Source organism: Panthera onca, chromosome D1 (assembly GCF_046562875.1).
Source record: "Panthera onca isolate mPanOnc1 chromosome D1, mPanOnc1 haplotype 2, whole genome shotgun sequence".
Lineage (NCBI taxonomy): Eukaryota > Metazoa > Chordata > Mammalia > Carnivora > Felidae > Panthera > Panthera onca.
The window spans coordinates 40,998,315-41,011,845 of NC_138348.1; the positions used below are offsets into that span (position 1 = coordinate 40,998,315).

At 46.1% G+C, this 13,531-nt stretch overlaps 1 protein-coding gene across 2 annotated transcripts; it reads right to left on the reverse strand.

Annotated features, from left to right (window-relative positions):
* Positions 1 to 242: 242 nt before the first annotated feature.
* Positions 243 to 3,511, reverse strand: LOC144612942 (serum amyloid A protein-like). Of its 2 annotated transcripts, none has more exons than XM_078433289.2 (4): positions 3,380 to 3,511; positions 2,875 to 2,966; positions 949 to 1,087; positions 243 to 547 (listed from the first exon to the last, which is right to left on the reverse strand). In XM_078433289.2, the coding sequence occupies exons 2-4, from the start codon at positions 2,960 to 2,962 to the stop codon at positions 385 to 387; spliced, it is 390 nt and encodes a 129-aa protein (XP_078289415.2). In that variant the 5' UTR covers positions 2,963 to 2,966; positions 3,380 to 3,511; the 3' UTR covers positions 243 to 384. The 2 variants fall into 2 exon arrangements, with proteins under 2 accessions (XP_078289415.2, XP_078289414.2); XM_078433288.2 differs by having other exon boundaries at positions 3,336 to 3,467.
* Between the last annotated feature and the right edge of the window lie 10,020 nt (positions 3,512 to 13,531).

The window sequence follows — 13,531 nt, forward strand, 5'->3', positions numbered from 1 at the left end:
GAGGGGTGTGGACATGGAGGGACCTGGAGAGAGCACCAGGGTAAGCGGAAGGGCCTGGACAGGGCAGCAGGTCAGATCTGGGAAGGGTGGGTGCAGGGCGTCTGCCCTGTGTGACACTGACATGGCCTCCCCCACACCAACCACACGGGCACAGGCCCGGCCTGCACCTGGGTGTCTGCACCTGGGTGTCCATCACCCCTGAGAATGAATGAACAGTCCTTACATCGAAGAATAACACACACTTTCCAACAATCTCTTAAGCATTTATTAGACACCTGTCAGGTGTCCTCCATCAGCCTCTGTGGACAGAGACCTCAATGACTCCGTGTCCCTGCCCTCAGGGGACTCCCAGCCCCTCTCCTGAGTGCAGAGCAAAGAGGAAGCTCAGTACTTGTCAGGCAGGCCAGCAGGTCGAAAGTGGTTGGGGTCTTTGCCGCTCCGGCCCCATTCATTGGCTTCCTGGTCAGCCTTGGAGTCCTCTGCTCCGTGGCCGCTGCTTCCGTGCCTGAAAAAGTCTGTGACTCTCTGAGAATTCTCTCTGAGGTCGCTGGAATGGAGGAAGGCAGGTAGGAGATCAGTTAGGGAGCTGATGAGGAATAGCCCCTTCCCCCATCTCTCTTCTTTGCAAGGGAGAGCTGACTGGAGCCAAGGAAAGAAGGGCTAAAACACTGACCCCCCGGCCCAGAGACAGAGCATCTCAGCCCAGGCTGATCCCTTACTGGGTGAACAGCACCCATAGGGGGAGGGTCGGGAATCACCCATTCCCACTGGCCTTGCTCTGACCCCATCAGCCACTCACGCCAACACTGGGCGCAGAGGGGAGGGTGGGCAAGAGAAGGAGGAGCCACAGTGTCTACAGGAGACTTCTCCAGGGCTTGGCCCCTCCTGGCTGTCCAAGGCAGCCAGGCTCAGCTCACCCAGCCCTGCATCCCCAGGAGCCCGTGTTACCTGATCACTTTGGCCGCCCAAGCGCCCCCAGGTCCCCTCTGTGTGGCATTATAGTTCCCCCGGGCGTGGAAGTATTTGTCTGCACCTATGTAATTGGCTTCTCTCATGTCAGAGTAGGCTCTCCACATGTCCCAAGCCCCTGAGAGAAAAGGTCACGGCAAAAGGGATATCACGTGAACAGAAAACCTCTGGCACACCTCAGAGAAGAATCAGGGACGACAAATCTGCCACCGACTCCAGATTTCTGCCTGGTCCCCTTGGATAGCACAGGCTGAGAAGAACAAGTCTGCATCCTAGGTGGTTTCTCCAGCTTTCTCTAGTGGGAGTCGTGTGGGTGGGGCACAGCTGTGTTGTCCCTGCGGGTCTATGTCTGCCTCTCACTTAGGGCTCTGCCTGAGCTGTTTAAACGAGAGAAAGGAGGTATCACAGAACAGGACTTGTCAACTTGAGCGCCCCTGAAATTTGGGGCAATTCTTTGTTGCTCAGGGCCGTTCTGATATCGTAGGATGTATAGCAGCATCCCTGACCTCTCCGCACTAGAGGTGGGCAACATATTCCCTGAGGGTCACAAGCAGAAGGGTTTCCAGACATTGCCAACTGTCCCCAGGGCCCAAAAGTGCCCTCGGTCGGGCAGCACTGCTGTAAAATGAAGCCGCGTGTGACAAGGTCCAGGGGACGTGGTAAGTGAGGAGGTGACAAGAAGGCACCTTCTGGGAAAGGCCCAGGCATACAGCACTTCTGCCCTGAGGCCCAGGAGATGGATACTTGCAGAATGAGGGCGCATAACTGGGACCCGAGTCCCTCTGGGTGTTAGGGGCATAAACGGCATCCTGAAAACCTTCTAAACAGGCTGTACCGATGATATCGGCAGCTTGAGGAAGCAAGGGGTCGAGCCGTGGCCCATCAGCCCTACTTGGCTGCACCTTCTGATGACCTGGGAGCCTCTGAAGTCCCGGTGACCAGGTGACACCCGGCCCAAGTACCTCAGACTCTGGGGGTGGATCTCAGGCATCACTAGCTTTCATGCTCTCCGAGTGATTCTGACCCGTAGCTGAGATCGATAGCCACCCAGCTTTAGGAAGCTGCCTGGCAAGGACTCGGGCCTCACGTGCAGCTGGGTTCCAACCTCCTCTTGGCCACCTGCTGACTGGCAGTTAGTCCCTGGACAATGGACTTGGCTGCTCTAAACCCCAGTTTTGTCCCCTTCAAGTGGAGGACGATGTCTGCCTCCCCGAGGTGTTCTGAAGTCATAGTAAGTGACCACGTGTGCCAGCTTGACCAGAAGTGTCCCCGTTCGCCTAGAACTATCCCAGTGAGCCCTGAGAGTGTCATAGAAAACTCCTCGGGCCCAAACAAACCAGGATACTTGGTCACCCTAAATTGCCTAGTGCAGGCTTGGTAGATGTTATTAGTTCCTCATTTTTATTTATTTTTTATTTTGGTCAAGTAAAATGCTAGGAAGGGGTAGGGAACAGGGGCAGTGTCACTGAGGATAGGAAGCATCAGTGAGAGCTGAGCTGAAGGTGTCTCTGGTTCGATCCAGGTAGGAAATGGAAGGAAGGATGGAAGGGAGGAAGGAAGAAAAGGAGGAAGCGATGAACGAAGGGAGAGGCAAAGAAGAAGAAAAGACGAACAGTTTTAATCATGCTTTGTGCAATGTGTCTGGGGAAAATTCTCTGCCATTGCAAGACTTACTCTGTTTCTACTATCCAAACTGAAGCTTCAGCTGGGAATGATGATTGCTCCCTCTCTAGTAACTGACGGACACAGATCCTCTGGTTTTCAATCCGCTTGATGAAAAGCTCCCCAGACACGGGCACCTTCTAGCACTTAGGACAACACACCTAAGGCAGTAGGTCCACCCCTTGCATGTGCTCGGGGTGAGTCCCAGTGGCCCACGGATGCCACCCCCCCTCCAGTGCTTACCTTGAGCAGCCTCTCCAAAGAACGAATACCATCGGCTGCTGACACCCAGGAACAAGGAGCAGAAGATGAGGCCCGTGAAAAGCTTCATGGTGCTGAAAGGAAGGAGAGGTCAGGGGGCAAGGACAGGGCCCGCGCACCCCCCTTTGGGAGTTGCATGTCACGGAGTCACTGCTGCAAATTCCAGTGGTTCTCAGGAGACTCTTAGGAGCCCGCGTGGGAACCCTACAGCAGGTCCCCACTCAGAGCCACAGCCCTAATTCTGGCCCCGTGAGCCCTGACTGCCCGGCTGGCTGAGAGTCCCCAAGGCGGCATTGATGGAGGAAGAGGGCAGTTGGGAGCAGATTGTCCCTGCCTGGAGCGGCCTGTCATCAATCAACAAGCATTTACTGTGTGTCATCCTGCCAGCTCAGACCTCATACAGGACAAATCAGAACAGAATGATTATTTTGAAAGGAATTTACAGTCAGTTCTTTTCCACAAATCAGTCCTTGGAGTCGCCCCTCACCTGAGTCCCAGTGGAGCAGAGCTGCCGGTCCCTGCCTGCTGGGAGAGGTGGCCGGGATTTATACTGCGCCCTCCCCGTTGGGCGCCCCATGGGGATGCAAGAAAAGCCAGACCTGGTGCCCAGAAAGGTCCCTCCAGGTCATGGCCCTGAGAGACCTGCAAAGGAAAACATACCGGACACCCGTGGTTTTCTTCATCCACAGGTCAACTTCCAGTTGTGCAACTGTGAACAAGCCAGCTTGGCTGGTTCTGCCTGGAAGCTGGGGCTCAGGAGGAGGGCTCTGCTGTCCGAGTCCGAGGGGCTGTGGAGAGGAAAGATTGGAGCACCAGGCTGGGGGCTGGGGGCTGGGGGCTGCTGGCAGGTGTGTGGTTGGGGACGGCTCCTCCAGGCAGGGCTTTGCTTTACTGATCATTTCCTCAGGATGGTCCCTGCCGGGCCAGATGGTCCATGTGCCAGATGTGACACCCTTTGAGTTCATGTGTAAGCTCTTGAGTTCCCAACTGATGGCTTTTCCCAACAAGTGTCTCGGGAAGATCCTTCCACCGGTCTGTGTGCACATGCTAAGCTCTTGGCACCGAGGCATTGAAAAGCCCCGTTCAGCCGGTTGAGCCCATGAGGAAGTGTATTACCTTAGCCGGTCCCAGGTTGGGAGTATCTAGTTGGAGGGATTCTGTCTCCCCTCACTGAATCTTGGAATTACATCAGAGTGGAAATGAGTGTTTGGTGCAAGGAACTAAAATGTAAACTCTTAGAAACCTATAATAGGCCATCTGTTATGGGAAAATGGCAGTCCAATTGGATAACTACCAGGCTCCCAGTGAGGGGAATGTTGAGGGAAAACTGTCTGCTGTATTTTGAAGGGTGCAGGGGGGTCACTGTCTGCCCTCTTCTCACTATTAGTCAGAAATTTCAGCAGGGTCTGTCCAGCAAGATGAGGCCTGTGTATAAATGAACAGAGCCTCCTACTCTTCAAAGATAATATCCCTTGTGCTTCCTAACTGTAACGATTCTAGAAAGAGAATGCCTGAGACTATAGTTCAGCATAGACAGTTGACATTGTTCCAAGCTGTCTAAAGACTGAACAAAAAGCTGATTCTCTGCCTGAAACATAATGAAGCTTATTATTACTCCTTCCCTCTCCTGGATTTTTTTGGACAAGCCAGTAAGAACTATTCTTTTTGACTCTCAATGCCCTGCCTCTTTAGTCAACTATTATGTCTTGTTGTTATTGCTTTATAAATGAAATACATAATCTCAAATTCTCAAACTCTTGGTTTGAATAGGAAATCTAGCATATGGGAGAAGAGTGATATGCTAAGGTTTCTTTCAGCTTTACAAAGATATCTTGTATGTTCCAGAACCATTTGGGAACAAAGGATATCAATTACATCCATTATAACATTATTGACAGGGTGACAAATCATGGGTCCAGACAACCAAGCTGACTTCTTTTTGGGGTGGTCCAGGGTACAGGAAATACAATCTCTGAAGTCCATTTACATTATAAGACTATTTCAAAATACTTCCAAGGACCATTTTTTTTAATGTTTATTTTTGAGAGACAGAGCATGAAGGGGGGAGGCACAGAATCCCAAGTGGTCTCCAGGTTCTGAGCTGTCCGCACAGAGCCCAATGAGGGGCTCAAACTCACGAACCTCGATATCATGACCTGAGCCAGTCAGTTGCTTAACCGATTGAGCTACCCAGGTGCCCCAAAAGACCGATTTAAATTAAAGTTAACAACAGAAACTAGGGGCACCTGGGTAAACACTTGGTTTCAGCTGAGGTCATCATCCCAGGGTTATAGGATCGAGCCCCCCGTCAGGCTCCACGCTCAGTGTGAAGCCTGCTTAAAATTCTCTCTCTCTCTCTCTCTCTCTCTCTCTCTCTCTCTCTCTCTCTCCCTCCCTCTGCCCTTTTCCTGCACCGAGTGCATGCTCTCTCTCAAAAAAAAAAATGGGGTACCTGGGTGGCTCAGTCGGTTGAGCGTCCAACTTCAGCTCTGGTCATGATGTCACAGCTCGTGGGTTTGAGCCCCATGTCGGGCTCTGTGCTGACAGCTTGGAATCTGGAGGCTGCTTTGAATTCTGTGTCTCTCTCTCTGCCCCTAACCCACTTGCATTCTGTCTTTGTCTCTCTCAAAAATAAATAAAACATTTAAAAAAAATCCCACAAAAACAAAAAACAGAAACTATGTCTCTTTTGTCACCTTTGTATATGCAGTGTTTATGACACTCTGGTGAATAACAGGCACTCATTCTTTGTTTTATTCGTGCTTCACGAGTACTTGCTGAGCTTTCATACACTCCAGTGGTGTTCCATGTGCTGGAACGTGTCTAGCCTCATGTGTTTACATTGCAGCGATCGATCTGTAAGTATAAACACAGTGACATCCCAAATTATCTAATTCTGACCCATTCCCGACAGCGTGTTGGGTAGCAATTGTTTTTTTAATTACTTTTTATCTGCAGTTGTGCTCAGTGCATTCCAACCTCAGCACCATCTTCCAGGTTGATTTTCCCTCGTTTAGGAAAATCTGCTTCATCTGCCCTCCACAGCCACGCTGCTTAGGGTCATAACACCACTCTCCGTAGCCATACAGAGGATCCTTGCCCTTCTTGTGCTGTGTCACTTTGTGTAGTTGATGCTGCCGCTTTCTAACAGAAAGTCGAGTGGGTTTGGGGAATGTTCACCATGTTCTCGAGGGCACGCAATCAGCACTGTGTCCACAGCACTGTCTTATTGGTAATGCTAAGGTCAGCACCAGGTCGGGATGGATTAAAGCAGAAGAGGCCTGTCGTGAACTTCAGAAGCAGCCTTGATGGTTTAAGATATGTCAAGCCAAACTTCTGTTTCCTTAACTCTAAAATATCCCTATAGCAATTTTTTTTTGGGGGGGGAGGGTTAAAGACAGCAAATTTTTGAATGCCAATTATTTTATTTTACAAGAGAAAAAAATAAGAATCCCTTCTTAGCCAATTTTCACAAATATGATCTGAACCATTCAAATACCTGCTCAACAATCTGTGAAGGATAGCTATACAATATAAAACAATTAAAACACCAATTACCTAATTATTTAATAACTAATGAGCCCATTTGTGGGTGTTTTGTCTGCAATACAATAATACTCTAGAAAGTTGGACACGAATTCTGTTTCCTTTCTATACTGCGACAAACATGTACTGTAAATTTAATAAAATAAAAAATGTCAGAGATCATGAATGCAAATAATTTTTGCTTCATAAAATATACCGGAATTTGGGTGGCAGAGTAAATGAAAAACTACACATCTAAGATTTGTCCACGTCCAAATTCGAGGGGCTGAGTGATAGTCTTTTCTGCTTGGCACTGCATATTCTATATCCAGATGGCTGGGAACAGTGTTCTAAAGCTATAGATGACGCAATTATTGAAACACGCAGGTAAAATGGATGTCTGTGTTTCTTTGTTTTCTATCACCCAAGTCCTGATAGTGTGAGACTGGGTTTGCGGTTAAAGTGTTTTTAAATTTATTTTTATTTTATTTTTTTATTAAAAAATTTATTTTAATGTTTATTTATTTATTGTTGAGAGAGAAAGCACAATCAGGGGAGGGGCAGAGAGAGAGGGAGACACAGAATCCGAAACAGAGCCCGACGCGGAGCTTGAACTCACGAACCGTGAGATCATGACCTGAGCCAAAGTTGGATGCTTAACCAACTGAGCCACCCAGGCGCCCCTGCAGTTAAAGTTTTGAATGGATATTAATGTTTACGTCTTGGTCACTCAACTAGCAACATGTGTCACTGTTGTCTGCGTGATTTAAACCTAAGGGTGGCAGGTCACCACCCAGTAACAGGAGAGACAGCAGACTTCCTGGGAATAAATGCGTGGTGGGAGCCCATGGAAGTTCATTTCAGATTGCTTCCATTTTTCAGTGGAATAGGAAGCAAAGTCATCAACTGAGAGGAGGATGGAGGACACATGGTAGAAGTTCTAGGAGAGGAGTGAAAAGTGGTCATCTAGGAGAATGGCAAGGTGAACAGGCTTGGGAAGCGTAGTAGGATTGCAAGGAGGCTGGAGGATAAGGATCATGAACTTGAAGTGAAACTAATCACCGCGGCTCTGTATTTTTCCTCGACCACATTCAGCTGCCAAAGTGCAGACTTGAAGCAGTGGGAAACTGGATCTCACCGCTCAGTAAATACTTGTTAAATTATCAAATGAATTAACATATGCAGGGGGCACCTGGGTGGCTTAGTCGGTTAAGCGGCTGACTTAAGCTCAGGTCATGATCTTGCCCTTTGTGAGTTCAAGGCCTGTGTCTGGCTCTGAAGGCTCAGAGCCTGGAGCCTGTTTCAGATTCTATGTCTCCCTCTCTCTCTGCTTCTCCTCCACTTGTGCACCGTCTCTTTCTCTCTCAAAAAAAATAAATAAACATCAAAAAAATTTTTTAATGAATTAACACATGCAAAAGTCAAAGGAGGATTCATTTAAAGATGAGGGAGGGTTATAGGGGATAGGGAGAGAATTAACAAAGAGAGAGTGAGTGAGGGCATAAATATACTCCAAGGTCCAAGGGTCCACAGGACCACTGAGGATGGAGTTACCTAGATGTAGCAGGAGCAGATCTTTCTCTGATAGAAGAAAGAAAGGAGAGAGGATGAGGAAGATGTATTTTGAGATGAAGGACAGAGAGCTGAAAGAAACCAGAACCACCTATCCTTCACCTCTCTCAGGATTCATCAGTCTCTACCTGTTTGCATTTTGGAGTTTGGCCCCACAGTGCACAAAACCCAGGGATAGGAACCCTGTCTGGTTTACTGACAGACAATCTGCTAAACCTCTTACACGTAGCAGGGCACCCCACCTATAATAAGTTCTCAGTAATTTTTATTGATTGAATGAATCAGTGAGTGAATGAAGGAGAAGCAACTGCATGGATGGGTAGAAGTAGGGTGATGGTGGAGTTTGGAGGTTAAGAAGAATGGGAAAACTTTGAAACCATGATGTGTCATTTAGAGATGAACATGGACATTGTTTATAAGCAGTAAAATCCCAGCCTACTTGGAGTGATTGAATTTATTGTCAAAGAATATATCCAGAGAGCAAACACTTATCACCTCCTCTGCCACTTCCATCCTGTTATTATGCACCATCGTTTGGATTATTGTAATGAATCCCTAACTGGTTTCCACGTTTCCACACTTGCCCCCAACTAGTATCTTCTCAATAGAGCAACCAGACTGTTAAAACACCAGACAAACCATGTCACTCTGTGTTCAAAACCCTCCAGAAGATCTCAGTTTTACCCATAGTGAAGCCAAAAGCCCTTACAGTAGCTTATAAGACTCTAGTCTCTCTTACCTACACCTCATTTCCTACTTTTCTCCTCTCGTTCATTTTGCTCCAGCCACACTAGCCCCCTCCCTGTTCTTCCAACTCTTAAGCATATTTCACCTCAGGCGCTTGGATTAGCTATTCCTTTCATCTAGAATATTCTTTGCCCAGATATTTGCATTTTGGGGTTTTAAGAAGAGCAAGAACTTAGATTTCAGGGTGTTGGAAGGTTCAGCAATCTTATTAACATCAGGAAGAGAGTTGGCAGTGAGTATATCAGGAGGGCTGTGACACGTGAAAATTTTCCACAAAGGTGGGAGAAGAGTGGAAAGCTCTATCAACAGATATAATTGAGAGATGCTTTGTCCCTAAATAGTAGTAACTAGATTGTCTATATCAAGAGCATCTGGTCAGCATTTTATGAATGCCAATTCTTGGGCCAGAATCTTGAAAATTCTGATATAGCAAGTTTGGAGTGGACTTTAGGAATGCCTGTGTTTGAAAATAAATTACATTGGTAAGGGTGGAGAGTGGGTAGTAAGGAATTTGATGGGGACTTAGGAGAAGGCATTCCAAAGAGCACTGGGGATGTTGCCAGGTGAACTTAAGGAGACCCCGGGGCCCTGAGGCCTCTTCAGCCCACCCCAGGATGTGGCCAGAAGCTTTTGGTCCTGTCACAAGAAAGACTTCAAAGAGAGACTAGACACAACAGTTGAGTGGTGTAAGAAGGAAAGTTTATTAAAGCGAGACTACACTCTCAAGATGTGAGAACAGGCACGCTCAAGGGAAAGCTATGCGCCTGGGGTTTGGGTCTCTATCTTATATTGATAGTTGTTAATTAGGGGTGGGGAATATTTATTAGTTGGGGAGGGGATTTTGGGGGGAGCAGGATTTTGCATCTTTTCTCCCTTACTTGGTGAGAGTCTCTGGCCATCTTTGTCTTGGGCCTGTCTGGTTTGATCCGGCTTCCTGTGTTTTATTTTTTTATTTTTTTTTTACATTTATTTATTATTGAGAGACAGAGAGAAACAGAGCATGAGCATGAGAGGTGCCAAGAGATGGGGAGACACAGAATCCAAAGCAGGCTCTAGGCTCTGAGCTGTCAGCAAAGAGCTCAACGCGGGGCTCCAACTCACAAACCGAGAGATCATGACCTGATCCGAAGTCGGACACTCAACCGACTGAGGCACCCAGGTGCTCCAACTTCCTATTTTTGTATTTGGAGTGCTGCCAGGGCAGGTCTCTAACTCCCCCAAACCCACCCCCCCCCCCAGCTAGTGGGCCATGTCTTCCCTTTTGCTGGCTTCCAAGCATCCTGTTAAAACCTAACTGCTTACTCTAACAGGGATATAGAGATGGCAGTGAGGGGCAAAGAGGATGTAGACCCTCTTTCCCATTTTTTTGTTCAGGAATTACGGGAGGTCTACCCCATGGGAAAGGATGACAGTCAAATGGAACCAACGTGGGAAAGGCGAGTTTCAGCTTTTTGTAACAGGGGAAGGAAATAAGCAAAGGTAAAGGGGAATACTCACCACAGAGCCTTCTCATCAGGGCTCATTGGAAGGCAGTGGTGAATAAGCAGATAGAGTATAGACAGGGGTGAGACTGACCCATAAAAAATTAGTTTATGTCAAGTGAAATCAGGGACATAAGAACAGGGGTAAAGGAAACAGTGGTTTAGCACATGGGTTAGTGACAGCAGGTTGGGGTTATTTATTGCTTTGGGCTGAGTGTGGGGTGTGTACAGTGGAAGGCTGATGCTTTTGAGCCAGTAAAACTACCCCCCAAATCCCAAATGGACTGTAAAGAGAAACAATGAGGATGCTATTCTGATCTCCTCCCAAAGATGTTGCGTCTACTATTGACACGAGTTCTAGAGAGAATGGAGGAACAAAGGAGAAGGGTGGGGGAAAGAGTGGTTAGTAAGGATAGATAAGGGATAGTCCCATTACATGTTTAATATGAAAATTTTATAAATAAAAAATTAGTTTTTTCAAGCTGACACACAGATTTCAAACTTGGAGATGATAGGAATAATAGGCCAGGTCTTTCTACTTTTTGAGATCTCTAATTACTGAAAAGAGGATCCAAGTTTTCTCCCTAGGCCAGGGGTGCTTTGTTTATCTATAAATTCATCCTTTATGGAGTCATAGCCAATTTATTCTTTTAACACACACACCACATCTCCCAGGAGTGACTCTTTTTTGCTCATTAAGAAACAAACCACCTCCAAACCCCTTTCTGATGGAGAAGCTGTAGAGAATATAAATGGGTCACTCAAGGACCAGAACCACACATGCCTTGGCCAGTGCTCTCTCTACTCTAGCTCCTTGCCTCCATAACTTAGCAAATGTTGTTTTCTTGGAAACTGTACAGCCCTTAACAATTTTAAAGGTGGTTTATGGTAATTCTAGGTTGGATAATTTGATTTGGGAGAATGCCATCGGACACAACAATCTCAGCTTCTGGTAGTACAAATATGGACTTTGCCCCATTCCATTACTCCATGCTTATCTTTAACAGAATGTCCCATTGCAAAACACCAGAATACTTTTCCAGTACAGATTGTGACACTGAGTTCCCATTACAAATCCTAAATCCCAGCTGCCTAGACTTGGAGGCAGCATGGCATTGAAGTCAAGAGCCAAGCCCTGGATTCAGACAGATCTAGTATGCTTTCTGGTCTGCCATATACTTATATTGTGGAAGAGCATTTGATGACCTGGAGAAGCCTAGATAATGTCTTAAGAGAAAAAGAATGCAGGGGTGCCTGGGTGGCTCAGTCAGTTGGGCGTCTGACTTTGCCTCAAGTCATGATCTCACAGCTTGTGGGTTTGAGCCCCGGGTTGGGCTCTGTGCTGATGGCTCAGAGACTGCAGCCTGCTTCAGATTCTGTGTCTCCCTCTTTTTCTGCTCCTCCCCCACTCACACTCTGTCTCTCTCTCTCTCTCTCTCTCTCTCAAAAAATAAACATTAAAAAAAGAGAGAAAGAGTGCAATACAATACAATTCCATTTTTCAAATGTTCAAGGACATTTCCCCACAGTGACACACAGCCTAAGAAGTTGCACATCAGACAGTCTCCATGTTTCCAGGTAGTAGGTTTTGTTCGTGTTATTCTAGGTTTTTGAAATTCCCTATGATAACATGTTGTTCATATATTCATTTATCAACTATTCATTGAGTGCCTTCTATGCAACAATCACTAGATTAGTTATTGGGCACACATTAGGGGTTAAGGGTGGGGGTGAGAAATAACCAGATCCAGGCTATGCCTTTGTGAAAATGAGTCATGTGACAAAGGAGAAAAATGATTATATTATACATGCATAGAGAGAAGGTTCATACTTATGTAATGGTAAAATCAATAAAATTCCAATAAATAAATGGAAAAGGTTATGGGTACAGAAAATATAATGAAAGAAAAGAGAGGCAAGGTGTCACTAATCCTCATAAGATTTTTGTCTCCCTCAAAGAACAATAAACCCCAGACCCTACTTCCTGAGGATTCCCATCGTGTCTTCCTCAAAATTAATAAATCATAAATGGCTCAGCTGTCAAAAGATCACCTGCCCCTTTAATGATTATTCACTAGGCTATTGATTACTGCAGTTGAGAGGGCAAGAGAAATGATTTCTCTTCCATCACTTCTACTTAACAAGCTAATCATCAGGAATGGAAAAGAACTAACCCCTTTAATTAAAGACATGGACTCCTAATTCTGTTTGGTGTGCGTCCCTTCTTACAAAGCCCAAGCATCCTCCTGAAGACAGAACCCTTTCCTCCTAGTTTGGAGTTCCCAATTTGCATTCTCGAGGCACCAGAAAACCCTGATTCAAAACTGTCTGTACTCAGGTCTGGGTCTTTTCCCCCAAGGACTGTTAGGTGGGGCTTATTGAGCCTCTGAAGCCTCCTGGCCTCTACCTGATGGAATGGATAAAGGAAAAGGACACGCAGTGGGACATGGTGGGATTCAGTCATGAGCCACTGTCAGCAACAGTGAGTCAGAGTTCGGAACTGATGTTAACATACAAAAACCCCCCACTACCTCGTGTTTTAAAATATTTCATTCTCAGGGCCCCTGGGTGGCTCAGTCAGTTAAGCGTCTGATGTCGGCTCATGTCATGATCTCACAGCTCATGAGTTCGAGCCCCGCATCGGGCTCTGTGCTGACAGCTCGGAGCCTGGAGCCTGCTTCAGATTCTCTGTCTACCTCTCTCTTGCCCCTCCCCCGTTCACGCTATCTCTCTCTCTCTCTCTCTCCTTCAAAAATAAATAAACATTAAAAAGTTTTTTTAATAAAATAAAATATTTTATTCCCTTTCTTTTTAAACATTTGCAAAAGGGAGTAGTGAATTAGAGACAACTCAAAACCCCAAATCTCTTTTGGAACTGGACAGTGTTGGTGAAACTGAGAACTCTTCTGGGGAGGGGAAGTTTTTTAAGTCCTGGTAATCTTTCCTAAGTTTTGTTTAAATTTCAAGTGATGACCTTGGATTCTTTGTTTTGTTTCTTCAATTCCACGTATGATTGAAATCATATAGTATTTACCTTTCTGTGACTGATGGAGGTCAAGGAGTGCACTTGTCATGAGGAGCACCAGGTGTTGTATGGCTGTGTTGAATCACTATATTTACCTGAAAGTAATAATTTTACACTGCATGTTAACTATACTGGAATTAGAATTAAAACTTAAAATAAAATATAAATAAATAAATAAATAAATAAATAAATAAATAAATAAATTTCAAGTGTTGATAAGAAGGGCACCTCACAAATCATCATTAAACCTTTGGTACCCATCAGGCTATTCAACCCTCTAGATCATGAA

Coding starts and splice junctions, on each gene's coding strand:
- LOC144612942 (XM_078433289.2), bottom strand. CDS start 2,962: ATGAAGCTTTTCACGGGCCTCATCTTCTGCTCCTTGTTCCTGGGTGTC. Junction 1,088..2,874: donor CTTTGGAGAGGCTGCTCAAG/GTAAGCACTGGA, acceptor CTTTTCTCTCAG/GGGCTTGGGACATGTGGAGA. Junction 548..948: donor TGGGCGGCCAAAGTGATCAG/GTAACACGGGCT, acceptor CCTCCATTCCAG/CGACCTCAGAGAGAATTCTC.